The sequence below is a fragment of the Lepisosteus oculatus genome, chromosome 7, assembly GCF_040954835.1.
Source record: "Lepisosteus oculatus isolate fLepOcu1 chromosome 7, fLepOcu1.hap2, whole genome shotgun sequence".
NCBI classification, from domain to species: domain Eukaryota; kingdom Metazoa; phylum Chordata; class Actinopteri; order Semionotiformes; family Lepisosteidae; genus Lepisosteus; species Lepisosteus oculatus.
Window position 1 is genome coordinate 57,152,479 of NC_090702.1, and position 21,761 is coordinate 57,174,239.

The window sequence follows — 21,761 nt, forward strand, 5'->3', positions numbered from 1 at the left end:
AGCTTCCTCCCACAGTCCGAAGATGTGCTGGTAGGTCAGTTGGCTTCTGGGAAGACTGGCCCTGGTGTGGGTATCTGTATCTGCACGTGTCCCGTGATGGTCTGGCGTCCCGTCCAGGGTGGTCCCTGCATTGCACTATTGGTTATCGGGAGCGGCTCCAGCTCTCCTCTGCGATCCTGAACTGGATTAGGCAGTTAGAAAATGAATGAATGCCTTGTAACTCATTCTCCTTGCAAGTGCTAAGATATCGCAGGGAATTCATAACTTAATTGAAGTTAATTGAGTAGGTCAGTATTTATACTTCCCCCCCGCACTGAACATGGAGGTTGTTCCTTGAACTTGATTAACGGGTACTGATAGAATGAAGTGAAACCCTGAAGCCCTCCAGAGAAACAGGGTTGTTCCAGGCTGAGCTCTGCTGCTACGCTGCAGTCGATTTTACTGCTCTGATGGGAATCCTCTGCCCAGCCTGTTTCACTCACAGGGAGGTGGGTGCTACACTCACGCTGCAGAACATCGGCCACATAACAGAGAAATGGAAGATTCCAATATGGAGGTAGTCGAGACAAGAATTTATCGGCAGATCAAGCAATTTGCTCAGAGACAGTCTATGAAATGCATTTTGAGAGCCTTGAATAATTTCACAACCATGCTGAATTAAAAAACTTTTAATTTAATCAGTGCGTGTCCAGGTGGACCGTTATGAAACCATACAACAGAGATGAAGAGATTGTGATTTGTTGTCCTCTGCTTGTTTTTTCAAACTGTACAGTCAAATTAAGTATTGATCTTTGTCTTCAGAATTGTGCCTTTTTTTAATATTGTGAAATTACAATTTCATGACCCATTCAGTGTAACTCGTGTGATGTATGAAAAGTACAGTACTTTCAAAGACCTTTACTCTTTATATAATTAAATCATGAAAGGAATACAATAAAATAGTCTCTTTCCAGGTACAAACCACTGTTTCCACCTGTGGAATGCTCTCAACTGTTCAGTGTGTTGATTAAAGTTAAAAGAAAATGTATATATTACCAAAAATACTGATATGTGGATAATGTGAAAAAGCGATTAAGCTTGAGAATCAATTTTTTGTTCAGACAGTGACTTTCATGTAAATTCTCAGAGAAGGTTTCTTGAAGGGAACTGGCAGCTTTGCTCCAGGTTTCCTCCCACTCAGGACAGGTGTAGAGAAGGTGCTGTCTCCGCATGGCAACATGTGCAACTTCATGTCCCAGCCGGGTTATCGGTGTCTTCAGCTGGAGAGAAGTGTTCTTCAGCTGTCCTGGAACAGGTCGTAGGGGCCACTGTTCACCACCTGGTGTTTGTCAGAGTCCTGCCATCACACAGGACATGCTTCAGATATTAAATGGCACAAAGTGCTACTGTTTCAAACAGACTGGTCAGAACAAGAGAAGGATTGCAGGGCGCTCGTAAGGCCCATCTTGCTAGCTCTCTAGTTTAGAAATATTCATCCAGCTGTTTCCTAAAAGTGCTCAGAGTTTGAGCCACAGCAGTATTGCTGGGAAGCCTGTTCATGAAACCCAAATGACTCTTTGTGTAAAGAAGTGATTTATATTCTGTCCTAAATGAATTACTTCTTGGTCTCTAATCTGGTCCTGACGTCCTTGTTCCACAATTAAGTGTGGATTAGTACCCTGGGGTAGTACTCTCTCCGGACCCCTAAATATTCTGGTCAAATTTCCTGTTGACCTCCTTTCAAGATTAAAGAGATTTAGCATATTGTCTTGATCTGATCTTTGAAGAAGTGTACATAAATATCCAGATCTCTTCTGTATATAGCCCTCTGCGGTTCAGACTCATCACTGCAGAACTCGAGCTCCTACTGCCTTGCAGATGTTAAACTTAGTTTTTGCTAAATGTCTGCTCACTCCATGATAATGTTTCCATCGGGCACAAGGTACGAAGTGGCACTGATGTCCTAAATAACTTAATTTCCAATCATTAATATAAAGCACTCAAGTTATTATGTGGATCTCATGTTCAGTGGCCTCACATTTGCTTCAGCAACACCTAGACAAGCATTGGATTAAACTAATTACGAGGTGCTTTGATGTTGGTTTAGTTCCAGCGAATAATATTGTTAGTCATGTGTGCAGGCATGCAGACACCACCCCAAGACAGACTTTGCAGGCTAAATGAGCATCAGAGCTGCACATCATTCACTAAACCTCTCAGAGGCTAAGACATCAGCATTTAAACCCTAAACACCATTGAACGGAAGGTTCCTACAGCCCCTCCAGGGGGTGCTGTGGATTGCACTCAGATTGTAGTTTGCATTTGGGGAAAGTGAGAGACAAGACTGAGCCACCTCCTACTACAGGACAGTACCCTGCACGCCCACTCACCATGAGCCCAGCAAAGCCACAGCTCTGCGGAGGGTGGGAGGCTTCATACATGGGGTTGCAGATGCTGGGGTTCGATTCCACAGGAGCTGCATCGTCCACTTCATCAGACTACAAAAGGAAGCCAAAAACATGTCGTCAGAAAGGTTATTGACAAGAGGAAGCCATTGGGTCCGTCTATCCTGATTGCAACCCAGTAAGGGTTACTCCAACCCTGCAGTGTTTAATAATAATAATAATAATAATAATAATAATAATAATAATGTTTATTAAGCCTGTTTGGTCATTAGTTTTTAATTTAAACCAGGATCACCTACAGCTGTGTCTTGAAAGAAACCAGGTTATTAAATTCACAAACATGACTGTGTCACTTGTTTTGCACTTCCACAAGCCTTTGGGTAAAGAAGTGGCTCCTGTCTCAGTTTTGAATTTGCATGAAATGTGCTATGAATTCTGAGTGATGACGATGTATTTTGACTTAACCCCATGGAAGCCGGTTGAACAGATGAAAAGGCTCTCTTGCCAAACCAATTTTTTCAAACGTATGTAGCCTTTGTTCATGCTGCAGTCAACCGGACACTGAAGTGCTCCTTACCTTGAAGTAGTGGAACTGGAAGGGCCTGGCTCTGTGGCTGTAGAAGTGGTAGCCAACAAAGACAGCCCCGGCAATCAGCAGGACCAGCAGCAGGAGCCCCATAGCAATGCCAGCCTTGTGTCCAGCCTGCAGCTACAACAGAGGAGATGTTCTCAGCACTCATTTCCTCCCCATAGAGTCCCTCAGCACTCATCTCCTCCCCACAGAGCCCCTCAGCACTCATCTCCTCTCCACAGAGCCCCTCAGCACTCATCTCCTCTCCACAGAGCCCCTCAGCACTCATCTCCTCTCCACAGAGCCCCTCAGCACTCACCCCCTCCCCACAGAGCCCCTCAGCACTCATCTCCTCAATTACCCCACCAGTACTGTATGTCTTTTGACACTGGGAGGAAACTAGAGCACCCAGAGGAAACCATGTGTTCACTGAGAGAACATGCAAAATCCACACAGAGGGCACTGCAGATACAGAATTGAACCCAGGGCCCCAGCGCTGTGAGGCAGCAACACTAACAACTGCACCCCTGTAATGCCCCCTGTAATATATTACAATTTATCGATAACTGAATATAGGAAAAGAACCTGTTTACTCTCCCAACAAACACGCATCATCCCATCTGAGCCCAACTCACTGTCTGCTGAACTCCACACAGACAGCACCGGTGATACAGAATTGAACCCAGGGCCTGAGTGCTGTGAGGCAGCAATGCTAACCACTGTGGCACCATATTGCCCATTAAAGCCATTTATTGCTAGTAAAGAGCACCTGCAGCCCATTCCAGAAGCACAAGGCAGACCTGCAGGCCGGATGTGGCGCCAGTCCATCGCAGGACACGCGTCACTACCTGCCAGGTTTTCAGGAAGTTCCTGAACTGCACCTAAACTGAAGTGATCACGTGGCTGGACACCCCTGGAGTAGCACGGTTTGTAATTATTTCACACGTGTACATGACCTGGATGTGTGAGTGAGCATTGGAAAGTGTAAAGAAGCGCGCCTGAAGGCTGAGGAGGTCTTCCCAAGAGCAGATAGCACTGAGAGAAGCAGCAGCTCAAGGGCACTGCCAGCAGCCTCCCACGCTACAGTAATAATGTGGAGCACTTCCATCAAAACGCCAAGTACTGTGACCCCCATTGCACTCGAGCTGTTCGGTCACAGAGAAACAAGTCTTCTACCTTACTGGAGAAGGGGCTAATATGGCAGATGACTCGCAGGCTTTCAGGAAGTACCTGGAAGCCTGATACTCAACTTTCAGGACGTTTTGCTTGTTTATCTTATCTAAACATTACTCTTTCTTTATTGTCTAGTAATAAGGTTGTGCTGTGATAAAAATGGAGGACACACAGTTAAACTTCTCCTACCATTGTCTCTAGTGGAGGAGCGCGCAGGGGACTCTCGATGACATGAATGATCCCATTGGACGCCCGGATGTTCCAATCCACAATGAACCGGCCATCAACATAGCGAGAAGCTGTCTGGAGAGGCAGGGAAAGAGACATGTTGTGCAGGAGTGACTGACCTTCTGTGTCCTCATACAGAACATGCCCTGGTATGGCACAGTATATACTGTAGTAGTGTGTAAAATCACAGGGCTTCAGTACAGTAATGCTGCTCACTGAATTTAAAAAATCGAATTCTGGACATTTTTGTGACTTTTGTTTTGTTTTTGTCTGCTTTGCCAAGTGACAAGGATCTGAACAGGCTAGACGGAACAGCAGAAAGAGACGCCACTACACTCCCCACGCTACTCTCAGCGCACAGATCCCATTTTTGAAAGGCAGAGATTTAACTGACACTCCACAAAAACATAATTTGTCTGTTGAACTGTTGCAAAAATGTCAAGGTAATTCAAGTGGAGAAGTTTAGAATTACTTTGCTTTATTTCCATTGTTTTGTTTGTATAAATTAAAATGAAAATCTCCCTGCTAGGCCCATCATCTTGTGACTCGTGAGTTTACAGAAGATAAATATATCAGGATACATCAAGCACCGCGCAGACCTGGCAGTGCTTCAGTGCCCAGAGAGGCTGGAGGCTCCTGGACTCACCCCAACACTGCCGTTACTCAGATCTCCAAACCCTGAGATGAGGAGACTGTGCCCCAGCCTTGTAAGGACTCTGCTACCATTGGTCAGATCCTGGAAGTTCAGTGTCCTGCCTGGCGACAGGTGGTTCTCAATGTCACGTCCGGACAGAGTCTGTGCAGAGTACAGGAGACAAGTTACACTCCGGAACATGCTGGGTAAGGAAATGAACAATGCAGAACCTGTAGTCTGCCTCAGTGACATTCATCCAACACAATAAAAATGAGTTCAACCATTTCTTTCCATTTAAGGGAAAAGATGTAAAGCATAATGTCACTCTCATGATGATTTAAGTGAGTGATTTGCTTGTTCAGGTATTGCATTAGTACCCAGAAATCATTTAATGTCTCAGCAATATAAGTTAATGTATTTTTTTTCAAGAAACAATTTCTGCACAATGACAGAGCTCTACACTTGGAAATCCATGCTATTTTAAGAGCTAAAACTGTGGATTTAAAGCTCAGGCTTTAAATACGTCTGTCAGCAGCTGTCACCTCATTGTCCAGCAGGGCACTGTTGTCAGGCACAAAGAGAGTGGAGTGGACTGTCAGATTTCTCAAATGATTTAAAAAGTCCTTTCCATGGTGTGAGTTACTAGAATAGTTAAGGATTTGCTGAAAGAAAAAAAAGAAAAACAATGTTATGAATTCCAGAATATAAATTATATAAATACATCAAATAAAGGTTGTATGATGGATTAATGCCCTGAACTAGGCCTCTACTGTCTATACTTACAGATATACCACACAATGTTTGAGGGTACTGGTTCCAGGCAGACATTGCTCTTCAGGTCTGTGGTAGTTAACTCAAAAACCTGCAATGCGGAGTACAAATACAGGCTTGCCTACAGTATATTCTGACCTCTCTGTAACTGTACCACTGAGTATTATAGCACATAGATGCAGCTACTTTGAATAATCTTCATCTTACAGCGAGATGTTTAATGCATCTTCAGTGGTCTCACAGTGAGCTGGGCTACTCACACTGAGGAAGTTGGAGAAGGTGGGTTTCAGTTGGAGTACTTGGAGAATATTCCCACTGCAGGAGCTGCCATCGCCAATGTAGCCTGGCTTACAGGTGCACTTCACATCTACAGCAGACAGCCACAGCATGGGGTCAACAGCATACAACACTTCACACTGAGACAATCAGAGACTTTGAAAGCATTGTGAAATTGTCAAGAGAGCACACATCATTATCTCAGGACCTGTAGTCCTCCAGTGTCTCTTAATTTGAGAATAGTAAAACAGATTGCAAAACCTGTGTGGAATGTAATAGTCCAGACAGCCATATTCGCAATAAGGTGTTCTCCTCTGGCAAATCCTTTAAGTAATAATTAAAATGGCTGTGAAATTTACTGCTCTAATTGGTCTCAGTGTTACTGTGAGACCCCAGTCCCCTGTCAGGGTTACTGGTGAGACCCCAGTCCTCTCTGAGTGTTGCTGTGAGACCCCAGTCTTCTGTCAGGGTTACTGGTGAGACCCCAGCCCTCACCGAGTGTTACTGGTGAGACTCCAGTCCTCTGTCAGAGTTACTGGTGAGACCCCAGTCCTCTCTGTGTTGCTGTGAGACTCCAGTCCTCTATCAGTGTTACTGGTGAGATCCCAGTGCCCTCATTGGGTTACTGGTGAGACCCAGACCTTACCCTTTATCCTGTAGCAGAATGTATCCCAGGTCTCACTCAGGTTCACACGGATGCCATAGTCCACCATGCCCACATGCCCAAACCCACATTTGGGGTTTGCGTAGACGGTGGGGTACGCTACCCGCTTGCCAGCCAGCCAGCCCGCCGCACAGATGTGGAACCCAGCCTGAGGAGGAGGAGAACAGGCTTCTCATACTGATGAGCTCCACACCAATGTACACAGCCTGCACTTTCACCAGAGACCTGCACAGCCCATGAAGTTGTGCTTCAGCACGAAGAGTCTCCACACCACACACTGGCTTGGACATGGGTGTGGATGTGCTATAGGGAAACTGGATAAATCTACTCTGTTTTATGGTGGTGGTGGGAATGTGTGCTTATTGCAGGTGACAAACTGTAGACAATTGGGCCCAAAATTTATCTTATCTAAAAAAAAAGGGCGGGGTGATGGGACTGTGGCTCAGGATCTGTGCCTGTGGCTGGAAGGTGGCCAGTTCAAATCCCGCAGCTGGCAGAGGAATCCTACTCCACTGGGCCCCTGAGCAAGGCCCTTCACCCCAACTGCTCCAGTGCTGTATAAATGCCTGACCCTGTGCTCTGACCCCCAGCTTCTCTCCCTGTCTGTGTGTCTCATGGAGAGCAAGCTAGGGTATGCAAAAAGACTAATACCTAATGCAAGAAATTGTATATGGCCAATAAAGTGGTCTTATCTAATTGTGTTAAAATGTATCAGAGTAGAGAGAGTAATTTTATTGCCATATATACATGTACACTGGAATTCTTCATCAGTGTGGCAGTGAGAAAAAAAACCATGGTAGACCATGCATAAAGTGCAGAGTGCCGATGTGTATTGAGCCCGAGGCTCTGCAGTTAGCAGTTAGAGGATGTGTACTGCAGTGGGAAAGCAGCTGTTCTTGAGTCTAGTGGTCCTTGCTTTAACAGTGCGGTACCGCTTGCCAGAGTGTTTCCTCACAAACCCGCAGGGCTCCAGCTTTAAAAGGCGAATATACACTGAATGTTAGGCGAAGGGGGAGAGAAGATGGCATTTTCAGATGTCTGTCCGGCGATGTGAGGGCAGCACCTGCTGTGCGTAGGAGAGCTGGGTGTAGGTGGCGACAGTCGCTTCCTGCTTTCGGCAGCTCTCCTGGGACTCCGCGTAGTTCAGCTTGTAGGGGCCCCTGGGTGAGCGCAGGTGGAAAACCCCCACCGTTTTGTCTGCAAGGAAATCAATCTCACATGAGGCACAGGCGAGCCAGGCGGACCAGGACCCGTTTAAAACCCGCACTCTAGGTGACACAGCCAAGGAGACGGATTTTCCTCTTTTTTTTTTTGACAGAACAACCGAGGACAGCGCTGCTAGGCACAACAAGACGTTCACACTTCATCCAAAAAGTCTCATTAAGAAAGCTTGAGGGCAGAGGACACTGTGGATGTGTGATGGCAAGCAGCTTCCCCCTCTCTGGGGGGCGAGAGGCAACTCACCTTCGAAGTGCAGGTCGGCGCAGAGCGCGTCAGGGTGGCACCAGCCGTTGCTCTGTGTGCAGCGGTTGATCGGCAGCTCCTTCACCTCGCAGTCCAGCCCGTCGCCAATGTAGCCGCTCTTGCACTCACACCTCCTCTTGCCCTGCCAGAGAACAACAGTGTCGGCTCTGCCAGCAGGGGGAGACCTTCCTGCATTCTAGCCCGCCTCCTCCGAGTGACCCCATATCACCGCTCCCCTCATCTTTTGCCCCCCACTGCTACCACAGGGTGTTGTACTTGACCGGACTCAGGAAGCATCACGTCATTCCTTTTGCTTTGAAAACAGAACACAAACCAGCAACTGACAGTAAAATATCTCCACATGCCAGGGAAGAGGCAGAGTGCTCAGCCAAACTGTGGGGATCAGCTGGACGTGGGGGACACAGGGGGGCGATGCTGGCTTACCGGCCCGGTCATGGTGCAGACAGCGTGCTCGTGGCAGCCCCCGTTGTCATCCTCGACGCAGGGGTCGACGGGGATGCAGTCGTAGCCGTCGCCGGAGTGGCCCTTGGGGCACGTGCAGGTCACCTCCACCCCTTTCTGCGTGCACTTTGAGATTTGGGCACAACCCCCATTCTGCTGCTGGCATAGGTTCACAACTGCATGGCGACAATCAGAACATCAGGACAGGGCTCCTAAACCACCACTGCATTTCCCAGCCTGTCTTTCTTTATTAAAGGGCCAGAGCGGCGGCTCTGTGGCTCAGGATCTGCGCCTGTGGCTGGAAGGTTGCCGGTTCGTATCCTGCGGTCGGCAGAGGAATCCTACTCGGTTGGGCCCCTGAGCAAGGCCCTTCACCCCAGCTGTTCCAGGGGTGCCATATAAATGGCCGAGCCTGCACTGTGACCCCCAGCTTCTGTCCCTGTCTGTGTGTCTCATGGAGAGCAAGCTGGGGTCTTCGAAAAGACAAATTTCTAATACAAGAAATTGTATATGGCTAATAAAGTGATCTGATCTTACCTTAAAGTGCAGTTTAACTCCCCAGAAAGAGGAATCTCGCAGGATGCCACTGTGTGAGATAATACTGTCGGCCAAAGTGCCGTTTTCTCTGACTGTACTGTTCATGTCAGCACTAAAATAATCATGAACACGGTGCTCAGGATTCAATTGTTTCCTAAACAGAAATGAAGACCCCTAAGGCACCAGCATTGTTTTTTTAGGTAGCTTACACTTCTGTCAACCAGTTTTCACGTCTCTGACTGTCAGGGAAGACAACGATCTACAGGAAATATTCTGTAGGCGCTCAAGCCCAAATAGCTCTCAATTCCGTTTTTCTAGGACTTTTAGGCCTTGATTCTCACTTGAGGTCCCCCCAGGAAGGATGAAGTTTGGGGATCTACAGTACATGAGAAGCTATTTGAACAGCTTCCTCTTTCTCAAAACTTATAATGATATTTTCTGACCTGTGCAAGTTCTTCCATCTCCCTCGTAGAAAGGCTTGCATTCACAGTTGTTGCCCTCTTTGCATACAGCATTCTGGGAGCAGGGTGGGGAGCAGACAGGCTCTACAGCTAAGAGACACAGTGTTGTGCTTAGTACTCAGTACTACTTCAAGTTTAATGGCTAAACAAGAATAGAGGAGCACAAGCAGAAGTAAATTGAAATTGAAATTGAAACAAGGATTTGTTTTTACTCTGTGCATTAAGGATTTTGATACAAGATGGCCAAATACATTGGTGAAGCTAACAATCTGGTACTCCTCAAGAAGTGGCAAAAAAATAAGTCTGTCAACCTGTGAGGTCTTTAACACCTTTTCAATAAGTCCGTATTGCAGATTGCTTCTGAATCTGAATGGGTATGTATAGAAAAAAAGTTCAGACAATTTGTCATAAGGAATGCGGACTCATTGAAAACATGTTAAAGACTTCACAGAGCTAAGCAGCTGCTGTCGAGAACTGTGCAGGCAGTGTGTCTGTAGGGAGCACACCTGGGCGATCACAGGGAGCGCACCTGGGCAATCACAGGGAGTGCACCTGGGCGATCACAGGGAGCGCACCTGGGCGATCACAGGGAGAGCACCTGAGCGATCACAAGGAGCGCACCTGAGCGATCACAGGGGGCGCACCTGGGCAATCACAGGGAGCACACAGGGCAGTGATTACCTAGCTGAGTTTCACAGGTGGTCCCAGTCCAGCCCTCGGCACAGAAGCAGGTGCCACTTCCTGTGACGCCCTCATCACACTGTCCATGTTCGGTGCAGTTGCAGACTACAGAAACAAACAGAAGATAATCGGAATCATTTATAAAAAAATACAGCAGCACATGTTCACACTAAATGAAAAGATTGTTAAAGCCTGACCTTGATGTAAGTACTGTATGTAACAGAGTGATGGAGTAATGATATTCTGCAAGTAGAGTTATCAGTTTATCTTGTATGTTCTGAGCAGCATCTTTGCAGTCCTGGTGCTTTAGCTAGACTTATGCCATGAATGGCTCTTACTTTACTGTGGTATGACTGTGTCTGAGCATGCTGGGAATTATCTTTCACCACTGATGCACAGCCTTGATGCTACTGTCCTGTCAGCTACCAACATCATGAATCCATGGAGAAAAGCAGCAGAATGCAGGGAGATTACCGAGACACACTTGGCCTGTATTTGACAGTGTAAGAGCCGGAGTGTGAAATGGAGAGAGACCTTGGCAGCTGGCGCCATAGTGTCCAGGGAGACACAGCTCACAGGCTGTTCCCGTGAATCCTGGCTCACAGGTGCAGTTTCCGCTTCCACTGCGCCCATCGTCACACTTCCCGTGGAGACTGCAGGGCCCCCCAGCGCCCCCGGGGCAGGCTGGGAACACACAGACCACAGAGAAACACCCAGACCGTAAACAAGCAACACAAAGTCAGCTCACAGTGTTGGTTTTGCAATAGACCACAGTCCGGATGGGAGGTAAAAATGACCGATTCAGTAATTTGTCTGAAAGCGATTACCTAGACAGTCACGGCCAAAGTAGCTGGGGCAGCACTTGGGCCGCCAGAGGACCACGGAACAGGTGTGCTGGCAGCCGGGGTCCAGGAAGGTGAAAGACGTCAAGATGTCACACTTCTTTACTGCCCTCTGAACGAGAAGCAAGAAGACGGAGAGTGAATCCTCTTCTGCCTCCTCTAGACTCTCCAGGATCTCACATCCTGTTGGTCTCCCTGCCTCTCCATCCACCCACAGTGCGACAGCTCGCTTCTTTCTCATTCTCTCTACCTCTTGCCTGGTCCCCGCCTCTGTGCTGCTTATTTCTGCTTGTATGACATTCAAGATGCCTATCTCCTCTCTTCATTGCTTTGCCTCCTCATTTCCCCTCTCATCCTCTCTACTCTTACTACATCCTGTCTTCCTTCTCCTGCTTCTGTAAGGTTGTTAGCATTATTAGCAACCTCAGATTAATAAGCCTACCTACAGTACAGCCAAAAAAGCAAGAAACATCCAGTGGCCTGTTTCCAGCCGTAACCTTTATTATTCTTGTGCAAGGAGGATTTTCAGCTCTGTGGCTTTGGGAATAGCAGCTCATGTGAGGACCTGCCGCGATGGAAACTTGAACCAGAGATATTCAGAAGCCTCCAGGAGCTGCCCTGCATGTCACGCGATCTCAGCGCAGGACTGGAGAGGCTGGTGTTTACCTGCTTGCTGTTATAGGGGCAGGGTGGTATACTGGAGCACCTTCCACAGCGTCCCTGTCACAGAAACAATTCGCGTTACCACAAACCGCAGAGAACCCTAGAATTCTGGATGGGCATTCGTTGCAATTGCGATTGCAGGGCAATGGCACTGTGGTTAAAGATCTGTGCCTGTGGCTGGAAGGTTGCTGGTTTAAATCCCACAGCTGGCAGAGGAATCCTACTCTGTTGGGCCCCTGAGCAAGGCCCTTCACCCCAGCTGCTCCAGGGGTGCTGTATAAATGTCTGACCCTGCGCTCAGACCCCCAGCTTCTCTCCCTGTCTGTGTGTCTCATGGAGAGCAAGATGGGGTCTGTGAAAAGACTAATTCCTAATGCAAGAAATTGTATATGGCCAATAAAGTAATCTTATCTTAATTTAAATCTTGAACTTGACTCTCTGGTTTTACAATTGTCTTCAATGAACGATTAACTGTAACCAGAATGAATGAAGTAAGTGGTGTGTTTGGCTAACAGAGCTGAGGCAGCACCAGGCGGGAGGCCGTCTCTGAGAAATCACTGACCAGGATGTCAATGGTGTCCATGGTGTCACAGCGGCCGCCGAAGCTCGGAGGGCTCAGGAGGCAGTCGATGCCGTGAGCAATCCCGCCGTTGAACACGAGCTGCCGCTGCACTATCCTGCACTTCCCGTCGTTGAGAAAGAGGTCCCCCTGCGATGAGCGTGAGACGGAAACGCCAGAGTGAGGCCGATGAAGAGCAAAGCACGGCCAGATCCAGACAAAGAGCGTCGCAGCACGAGTGGAGACGTGTCAACAGTGTGTGAAGCAGACCTGATGTCCGCAGGTGAAATTGCCTCAGAAAAAAATAATATCCAAGAAAACAGCTAACAGCTAAGACTAACAGAGCCACACGGTTCTGAGACTGAGCTAGAACGAGCTTTAAGGAGACATTATTTCTACTGCATAATCTACAAGTGGACCTAATTTTAAGATAGACTCAATCAACGTGCTGGAGGCCCAGTTTGGAAAAAAGAAAAAGATACATAAAATGGCTTGTGCCAAAATGCACTTCAAGTTTGAAATGTTATAAAAACCAATTAATTAAACTGAGCTTTTTAAAAATATGTTGATTAGTTACATTAGGTAATTAATCCAACTGAAATGATTTGTAGAGTAACATTATTCACAGTTGTGTAAAATGCATACATCTTCTAGCTCTTAGGGATATACAGTAGAAACCTTTTGTGATACTTACATATTTGCAAAATAATTTAAATCAATGTAAGCAGACACTGAGGTTTCATACAGGATAGGTCATTACCATCAGCTACCAGTCTTAAATCCCCAAATGTACTGAATTGATACTAAAGAACCTAATAAAACTGCTAATAAAACTAATAAAAAGATTCACAACTATTTAATTTTTTTGTTGTATCCATGTTTATTTATCCTTTGGATACATATTAAATACAGAATAAGCCACAGAAACAATTGATTTAATATGCATATATGTTTGTATGTCATTAGCATAACCACAAACATCACAATAGCTAATTATCGAGAGTTTAATATGTAGATATAAAAATAAAATTGTCCCATGTCCTTGATAGGAAACAGAAGCAATAAGGCAGGCATCAAACTTAATTCCACCCAAAGTGACAAATTATTTTTGGTCAGACAGATAACAGCTAAACCACTTTAATACTGTACCACAGAGCTTAATCTAATACTCTTACTGATGTAACAAAATACATGATTCGTCAAATCGGAATGAGGCCACAAGGACAATGGAACAAGAAAAGCTGGAAATCCTGAGTTGGCATCCAACAGGAGAACTTTCACCTCCTTAACTGAGGTTGTCCCTGTGCTGTGAGCAGATCTCAAATTAGACCAAAGGCATTAAAATAGCCAGTTCAGCATTCAGTAAGACAGGAGCTGACCTGTTGCCACTCACCCGCCTATAAATCACATTGGACTGATACCAATTACTTTTTTTCAGGGGATGAGTAACTCCAACTTGTAGAAATGTTTGAATCAAAGAACTGCAAAGAAATCTTAATGGCCACCAGACTCCTGCCTGCCAGGCTTGATTCTGCCTCTAGACTAAGAAACGAAAAGACTCCTTCAGGACTCCTGTATTAGGGCTGACATGTTAATTTCACATGGCACAGCGTCACTGTGTTGTTTTTGTTAGGGAGCAAGCAGTGCTATGTATGGGGTGCTCTAACTTCACCGCCTCATCATCCTTCCATACATTCAGGTCACAGAGCAAACAGCACTTACTATCCTGCCTGCTCCTCCGCAGCGGACCTGCAGCTCAGAGCCCTGGAGGGTCACCAGCGCTGACGAATGAGGAAGATCCGAAGCCAGAATCTGAGGACAAGAGAACACTGGTTACGGAAGCAGCATATTCACACATGTCATGTCATGTTCATGAGCAATTTAAACCCCTAGAAGGAAAAGCGTGCCATACAGGTACGGATGACTATGGTTCTTTCAATCAATTACATTAGTGGACATCTGTATTTGCCCAAACTGGTGGCAACTGCTATGTTGAGGCAGGAGAGGCTTGTCCAAGTGGGCTTTCAGCTCAATAAATAAATAAAGAACTTGGGCATAAAAAAAACTTTGCTGCCATCTTACCAGTGGATTCAGAGTATACAGCATTTTTCAAGAAAGTTGACAAAAAGTCTGGATTCGACATTTTTATTATTTCCTTGTTAATTTCAGTTGACTAAAACAACTAAATTTAAGTTTCAAATTAGTTTTTCAAGATATTACCTGAAATAGTTCAGGGACACATTTATGTGACAAATACACAATATTGAAACCAGCAGAGACACTGCAAACTTCTTGTATGCAGTATGTATTTGTATGCTTTGATAACTTCAAAACCATAATAAAGGCTTATGTAATAGACTGTACTACATACATATCTGTATTAGGACCATTGGTCTTATTCTTTTAGATCAATGATCTAAAATCTGGAATAGTTAGTAACCAGTCAAGTTTGCAGATGATAACATATTAGGAGGTTAGCAAACATTGCAAGTAGCAGCAAATCTTTAGGAATGTCAAGACTGGAGAACCACTTGGGAGCTAATGTTTAATGTGAACAAGAGCAGGAATTTGTATGCTGATAGTAAAAACATAATCTGTAAACACATAATGAATCACAGACTTAGAAGAGGATTTTGACACATCATCTACATTTTGCAGGCAATGTGGAGAATCAATTAAGATGGTAAGCAAAATGTTAGAATATAAACCTGAAAACTAATTTAAATCAAAAGAAGTTGTGTTAAAATTAAAATATATAATATGGTGTATAATTCGGGTCACTACATTATAGTCTTACCAAGACCTTCCCTCTGCTCCTCCCCCTCCCCCTTCACCCCGCCCCCTCCCTGTCTTCTCTTCACTCTGCTCCTCCCCCTCCCCCTTCACCCCGCCCCCTCCCTGTCTTCTCTTCACTCTGCTCCTCCCCCTCCCCCTTCACCCCGCCCCCTCCCTGTCTTCTCTTCACTCTGCTCCTCCCCCTTCACCCCGCCCCCTCCCTGTCTTCTCTTCACTCTGCTCCTCCCCCTCCCCCTTCACCCCGCCCCCTCCCTGTCTTCTCTTCACTCTGCTCCTCCCCCTCCCCCTTCACCCCGCCCCCTCCCTGTCTTGTCTTCACTCTGCTCCTCCCCCTCCCCCTTCACCCCGCCCCCTCCCTGTCTTCTCTTCACTCTGCTCCTCCCCCTCCCCCTTCACCCCGCCCCCTCCCTGTCTTCTCTTCACTCTGCTCCTCCCCCTCCCCCTTCACCCCGCAACAAGGGCCCCTAATTTCCTTGAATTCATTGAATAGGTGACTTTTAGTGCATGGGAACAATACTTCCAAATACTGCTGCTATGAAAACAGTTGAGGAAACAGACCTGCCCATCCCTGACGATGTGGTACTTCAGGTACTCGAGCAGCTTGTCTCTGTTGTCGGAGCTGTAGAGGAAGTCCTTCTGCTCCTGTGGCAGGGCAGCCATGGTGCGGTCCGTGGGCCAGAACAGGGTGACGGGCTGGTGGATTGGATCAGCCACCAGGCTGAGGACATCAGTGTCCTGCAAAGACCGAAGACAGAACAGCTGAGGTGCAAGTGGCGTTTCTGAGGGTGCTGGCCACGGCAACCGTGTGGGGTGCTGCTGCCGAACAAATGCATCACCAGGTCTTCGTTGTAAATGGAAATTTAGTCTTAATCGCCTTGGCTTGATAAACAGAGGTTTAAAATAAAAAAAGTCTTGCCAAACCGGTGAAACCTTTCCTCCTTGTATGTGGGCAAGCAGTAAAGCAGATAAGCTTTGCGTTTACATTGTTGTAATCATCAAAATAAACTGCTAAGAGGAATGCATGATTTAAAAATTCCTTGGTTAAAAAGAAGGTACAATTAGCCCCTCAAACAGCTAGGAAGATTGACTGTACAACTATAGTAAACAGACAGTCCTTAAAAGTGAGACCTCATTGGAGCCCAGCAACTGAATAGCACAGTGGTACTCACTTCCAGTAGTTTACTGAAGGTGGTGTAACCCTGCTGCTCAGCCACAGAGGTGAGGTTTTCCTGTTGAAAGAGATGATTTTGTTTGTTTAATATTAAAGAAACCTAAAGTCAAGAAATGTATTGCTTTTTGTCAAAGGTTTCTCGTTAGCAACAGCCTCATTTAATCTTTGTCATTAATCAGTGACTTCATTCTAGGAACATGCAGTATTACTGCAGAAAGAGGTTGTCAATCAAAAACATTCATGTAGAAAAGAAAAAAAAAACACTGAACTGTGCAGGTACATCTATTTGAAGACAACCTCAAATACCCCAACATGAAAAATGAATATCTGTAACACGCAAAACGCTGACATCCAGGAGGCAGTGTTTGCGTGTTTACCGGAATGATGCCGAAGTAGGTTTTCGGGATGACCTGAAGGTTCTTGGGCACGAGGATGGTGTCTATTTCATGAATTATGCCGTTGATGCTCATGGTGTCACTAGACACGACCTTGACCTTATTGTTCAGGTAGATTGTATCCTGTGAAAAGAGAAACAAGGATAGGATATCAAGTGGCTTTGGCTCCTCCGAAAAGAATGGCTGAACCGCATGTGTTGCATTGTAGTGACGAGGGTGTCATGCACTGCAATCGAGGCGCAGGTGGTTTCTAAAAAGCTGGCGGTGAGCTGAGTAAATGTGCTCATTGTCTGGACGTTACCTCGGAAGAGGTGATGGTTATGGTCTCTCCCTGCAAGGTGGTGACGTTCTGCACGGCTGTCAGCTCCCCAGGCTGCAGAGCGTGGCAGGACACCAGGTGATAACGGAGAATCTGGGACAGCAAGCCTTTGGAAGACCACTTTGCCAGCTAAAACAGGAAACAGTACAAAGCAGCTTGCTCTCATCCACACACCTCGTTGCCAGGTAGATGGTATTGGCTTTACATCACATTTAACTGCTTGCTGAGACCAGATATAGACAGTCTGGTGTAGCGAAAGTGATCAGACATATTACTCACATTCCCTTCCTTTCTGAAGGCATCGGAGTTGGGAGCGAACACAGTAAAAGGACCATCCTGATCCAAGTCTTTGATTCTCTCAAGCTGAAAAGACAAGTCATGTCAGCTACAGGTTCACTGGGCTTGCAGGTAGGATGATGGCTAAGATAAATCTCCAGAAAACTTTCTCTTTGCATGAAATCGAATAAAAATGAAGGAATGAAGCATGCACTGTGGAGCATGCTGATGTTTGGGATTAAAGTGAAATGGGAATCTATTCAATCATGAAACAAATGCGGTCAAGGATCCTCCTAAATGCTCTAAAATGTGAGGAGTAAACATTTCTGATCAGTTTATTCTTCATTTTTCAGCGAATTTACTGTTGTCTTGGCCTTGTACTTTCAGCACTTCCAATACTGCATGCTAAAAAACAACTAGAATACACAAGATTGCACTACTTAGTAGTAAAGTAAAAAAAAATGTACCTGAAGTTTTAAATAAAACTCCTTAGTGTTGGTGTTTACAATAAGTTCCTGTAGGGAAAACATAATAGCACAATTTATACAGAGCATGAATTCAACATGAGCACCACATTGATCTTGGGTGTCAGGTGAGCACACCTGGCTGCCAGACATGTGAGGCACTGAGGTCAGCCTTAGCCATCACATCACAAAGACCAGTCATGGGGCTTCTACTGTGGTCAGAGTGGCCATGTGTCTGTCAGACCGCAAGAGCACCTAAAACCACAGCTGTAAGAGCACATTCTGACTGATCAGGAACTCTTTATCATGTATATTTACAACACAGATGTTAGTCATTCTTACTTTTTACTGGGACACTGATAACATTCACAAGCAGTCTTCTAAGTGCAGAACATTTGTAGATTTTATAGTGTTTTGATTCCATCTTCCAACACAACGGATTACTGTTTTCTTCTGCTTAGAACCACGATTACTCTCCAGTTACAAGGCAGAATAAAAATCAAAGTATTGCAAAAATACAAATTGAACATCCTGTATGGCTGTCAGGGTGACTGTACTGCACACTGGCCCTCAGGCTGTCCTTACAGCTGTGCTGGACACTGGCCCTCAGGGTGACTGTGCTGCTGTGCTGGACACTGGCCCTCAGGGTGACTGTGCTGCTGTGCTGTACACTGGCCCTCAGGCTGTCCTTACTGCTGTGCTGGACACTGGCCCTCAGGCTGTCCTTACTGCTGTGCTGGACACTGGCCCTGAGGGTGACCGTGCTGCTGTGCTGCACTGTACCTTGTTCAAGGTGCCCTTGCATTTCAGCCCGTCCCCCATGTATCCTCTTTTGCAGGTGCAGTTTCTCTCTCCTGGTCCGATGTGGGTGCATGTGGCATAGTCACTGCAGCCTCCATTTTTCTGTTGCCAAAGATTAAACAAAGACGCAGCCACAGGTCAGTAATGCCAGTGATGCTGCTGAAGGCATCTCTCAGACAGACTCACCGTCATTGGTTACTGTACATATGCAAATGTTTTTGGAATGTGTCATTTATTGATAAGTATCTGCATACAGTACTCAAATAACATCTGCAGATACTAAACGCAAACATAACTCTTTGCCCTATGAACTTGTCTAAGTGCCCATTAAAATGGAATAATGTATTTACTTCCATACTTCCTGTATCTCCGCAACCAGTCTGATGGCTTGTTTTCAAAGTTTTACCTGAACGGAAACCTCAGACACTGAGCACCTGACATTGTTATCAAATAACATAACTTGAGCAAGGTACTTATTTAATTACTCTAAGGAGCAGTAGTGCTCTAACAATTAGTAAGCCAATTTGCTCACACTTCAAAATGTAATTAATAGCATGTCTGCACCAAATAAATTGTTAATGTAAAACTAAGGCTGTTGTGTTTTTATGTGCACCAGTATATATTATCCACAATTTAAACACAAAATCTATAATATATTATCATTTTTTTCTGACTTACATATTTAATTTCACAGTTAAAAAAAAAGTTTTAATTTTATCTGGAGCTGCCAGGTTAAAATAATGTGTAATATATACAAGAAATATAGTGTAATGGGAGTCTTGGTATGGAAAGATCCCTTATTCATATTTTCAGATATTGTGATACAAATATTAAAGCCCACTTACCTTGAGGCAGGGGTTGATGGACTTACACATCTTTCCATTTCCAGAATAGCCACTTTTACAGTTACAAGCTGACTGCAAAGAAGAATTTTATAAAGAGACAGTTTTATATAATCTGTTTTGTCCTGGTATCCCATGTAATAGATTACGGTGAGACCACTCTATTCTGCCACGCATGCTTATTTGCAGATAGGGATTTTCTCACCTTTGAGGTGTTTTTTGTAATGCCCTGCATTAACTGTGAAACCATTTTTCAATGGCTGTTTAGTTACCCCATTACTTCTCTACAGGAATGGTTAGAATATTTCCCCAAGACACAAACAAGAAACAAAACACTGGACATAAGCAGAAACGGACTGTTACAGAAAGAGGACTGAGCGCTTAAGCGCATCACACTACAGTATAAACTGAGCTGAAGTGCAGTTGGAAAGGAGGGAGACCGGACTCCAGAAAGACTTGCCGTTCTGCTGAGACGAGCGTGGGAAGAGTGAGCCCACTGGCAAAGCAAAGGGAAGAGATACTATAACTATAGAAGGGTGCCAGGGCCTCATCTCGCCAACACTCACCTGGTTCGGGCCAGTGTGGGTGCACTCTGCATTTTCCTGACACCCTCCATTATCTTCTAAACAAGGGTTGATTTCTGTAAAGATACAAGAACGTGAATAAAATACAATCAAACTAGTTGTACAGAGTGCACAATGAACATTTTGAAAGCTGTTCACCAGTAGCAATTCAGAGACTTATATTTAGATACTGTACTGCCCCCTCCTAAAGCCCAATGTTTTTTTTACTGAACACTAGAGGAGAACAGGCAAACTCATTCAGACCCACTACTGAACAAAACTGTTTGTTGAACAGTTGGATAAAAAATAAGTAGCAAACAGTGTCACACTAATCCAATGAGCCAAGAAGCAATACAGAGCAAGGTAACTAAATGATGAGATACTGTAGTGTGACATAAAACTAGTTATTTCAGCACTCAGCATTTTTAGTGTTTCTCTTTTGTCCCATCAGTAGTTTTCAGTAGACATGCTCTGCTACTTATACCCATCACTGAGAAATATTTTTGTGCTATAGTTACTCAAACAGTTGGATTCCTTTGTGACAAATAGGCCATTAAACTGAGCAATCCTTGTGAGTTCCCTTTTTTGACCTTCAGCTACATTGGAAAGAAGTGTGCGTTGGATGTTTCATGCATGTCAGGAATGACGCCCCATGTTACTATGTATTGTTCACCTACCCAGACACACCACCCCATCGCCAGAGTACCCTGTGTTGCAGGTGCACAGCCTCTTCCCTGGAGTGGTTCTCCTGCAGATTGCATTAGAGGAGCAGCCACCATTGTTAATTTCACAGGCATCTACAGCTGAAAGGAGAAAGGTGTTTAACGTTTATGTTTCAAACTTAAAAGCCCCAGTGTGGCCAAGCCCCTGATTTCTTTTGGGATGGTGCTCCAGATCTTGGCAGCACAGAAACACAGGGCCATCTCAGTCCAAGAGTGGAGATGAGTGGTGGGAGCTTGAAGTAAATGAGAACCATCTAAGTGAAGTTAGTGTAAAGGGAAGTAAACAGATAACATTTCACCTGAGCAGCCATACCATGTAGAAGCTTGAGCGTGAATAGATGATTCAAAACCTAACTGGAAGCCAGTGCAAGGACTCCAGGACAGGAGTAATGTGATCATGTGCCTGAGACCTAGACAGGTTTTCAGGTGACAACATCTGAACATACTGCAACATAGTGCATAGAGAATTCTGAAAGTGGGGTGTTACATCAATCAGTCTGAGAAAAGTTAATGTTCATCTTTCATCTACATTCATGCTCTTACTTTCAAATTAAACTACATTAAACAATTTTTCTGCTACAGAGAGACACATTGGCAATATATTTGAAATGGAAAAACAAAATGTACTTTTCTCTTTAAGATAATCTGCAAAAGGTTCAAAAGTCAATTCAGGATAAAAAATTATCCTCAAACTCTTCATATTGAATCAGAACCTGACAAGTCAAAGCACCGATTTCACATAACTGGTGAGAAAAATCACTTATGTGATCTCAGTCTTACCACAATTTACTGTACTTGCAAAAAAGTGATATAAAATAAAATTATAAAATTTTATAACAGAAACACAGAGAAAACTGAATCAGATGCCTTAGCATCAGGTTTAGAATGGGTATAAATCCGAGTATCATCTCCACAGAATTTTAGTATTTGGAAATGGAAATGTAATTACTGAACAGCAGAGGGCCCAGTATGGAGCCTTCTGGAAAAACAGAGGTGACAAACCCAACTTCAGAATTAAAAAAGAAATAAAGTTTCAGAAAAA

At 45.0% G+C, this 21,761-nt stretch overlaps 1 protein-coding gene and 1 long non-coding RNA gene across 5 annotated transcripts in view; one reads left to right on the top strand and one right to left on the bottom strand.

The window, feature by feature from the left end:
• Window positions 1–652: 652 nt before the first annotated feature.
• The window catches only part of stab2 (stabilin 2), a 60,752-nt gene continuing 39,643 nt past the window's right edge, over window positions 653–21,761 (bottom strand). The window contains exons 42-69 of the mRNA XM_069192912.1: window positions 20,675–20,800; window positions 20,001–20,074; window positions 19,438–19,509; window positions 18,575–18,694; window positions 17,795–17,842; window positions 17,331–17,414; window positions 17,034–17,180; window positions 16,715–16,855; window positions 16,336–16,395; window positions 15,725–15,901; window positions 14,093–14,182; window positions 12,374–12,520; window positions 11,815–11,868; window positions 11,134–11,260; window positions 10,841–10,990; window positions 10,307–10,411; window positions 9,608–9,715; window positions 8,610–8,803; window positions 8,166–8,307; window positions 7,765–7,898; window positions 6,684–6,849; window positions 6,022–6,128; window positions 5,533–5,652; window positions 5,003–5,152; window positions 4,318–4,431; window positions 2,962–3,093; window positions 2,370–2,477; window positions 653–1,336 (exon numbers count right to left, since the gene is read on the bottom strand). Of these exons, the coding sequence (XP_069049013.1) occupies window positions 1,277–1,336; window positions 2,370–2,477; window positions 2,962–3,093; window positions 4,318–4,431; window positions 5,003–5,152; window positions 5,533–5,652; window positions 6,022–6,128; window positions 6,684–6,849; window positions 7,765–7,898; window positions 8,166–8,307; window positions 8,610–8,803; window positions 9,608–9,715; window positions 10,307–10,411; window positions 10,841–10,990; window positions 11,134–11,260; window positions 11,815–11,868; window positions 12,374–12,520; window positions 14,093–14,182; window positions 15,725–15,901; window positions 16,336–16,395; window positions 16,715–16,855; window positions 17,034–17,180; window positions 17,331–17,414; window positions 17,795–17,842; window positions 18,575–18,694; window positions 19,438–19,509; window positions 20,001–20,074; window positions 20,675–20,800 (3,257 nt within the window). The 3' untranslated portion in view covers window positions 653–1,276. The remainder of the gene's footprint in view (window positions 1,337–2,369; window positions 2,478–2,961; window positions 3,094–4,317; window positions 4,432–5,002; window positions 5,153–5,532; window positions 5,653–6,021; window positions 6,129–6,683; window positions 6,850–7,764; window positions 7,899–8,165; window positions 8,308–8,609; window positions 8,804–9,607; window positions 9,716–10,306; window positions 10,412–10,840; window positions 10,991–11,133; window positions 11,261–11,814; window positions 11,869–12,373; window positions 12,521–14,092; window positions 14,183–15,724; window positions 15,902–16,335; window positions 16,396–16,714; window positions 16,856–17,033; window positions 17,181–17,330; window positions 17,415–17,794; window positions 17,843–18,574; window positions 18,695–19,437; window positions 19,510–20,000; window positions 20,075–20,674; window positions 20,801–21,761) is intronic.
• Window positions 3,088–15,737, top strand: LOC138240845 (uncharacterized). Of its 4 annotated transcripts, none has more exons than XR_011190127.1 (7): window positions 3,088–3,881; window positions 4,330–4,505; window positions 4,640–4,799; window positions 4,886–5,196; window positions 12,327–12,653; window positions 14,070–14,284; window positions 15,657–15,737. It is a non-coding gene; the product is annotated as an uncharacterized lncRNA (long non-coding RNA). The 4 variants fall into 4 exon arrangements; XR_011190128.1 differs by having other exon boundaries at window positions 15,626–15,731; XR_011190130.1 differs by lacking the exons at window positions 12,327–12,653; window positions 14,070–14,284; window positions 15,657–15,737 and adding an exon at window positions 10,729–10,912.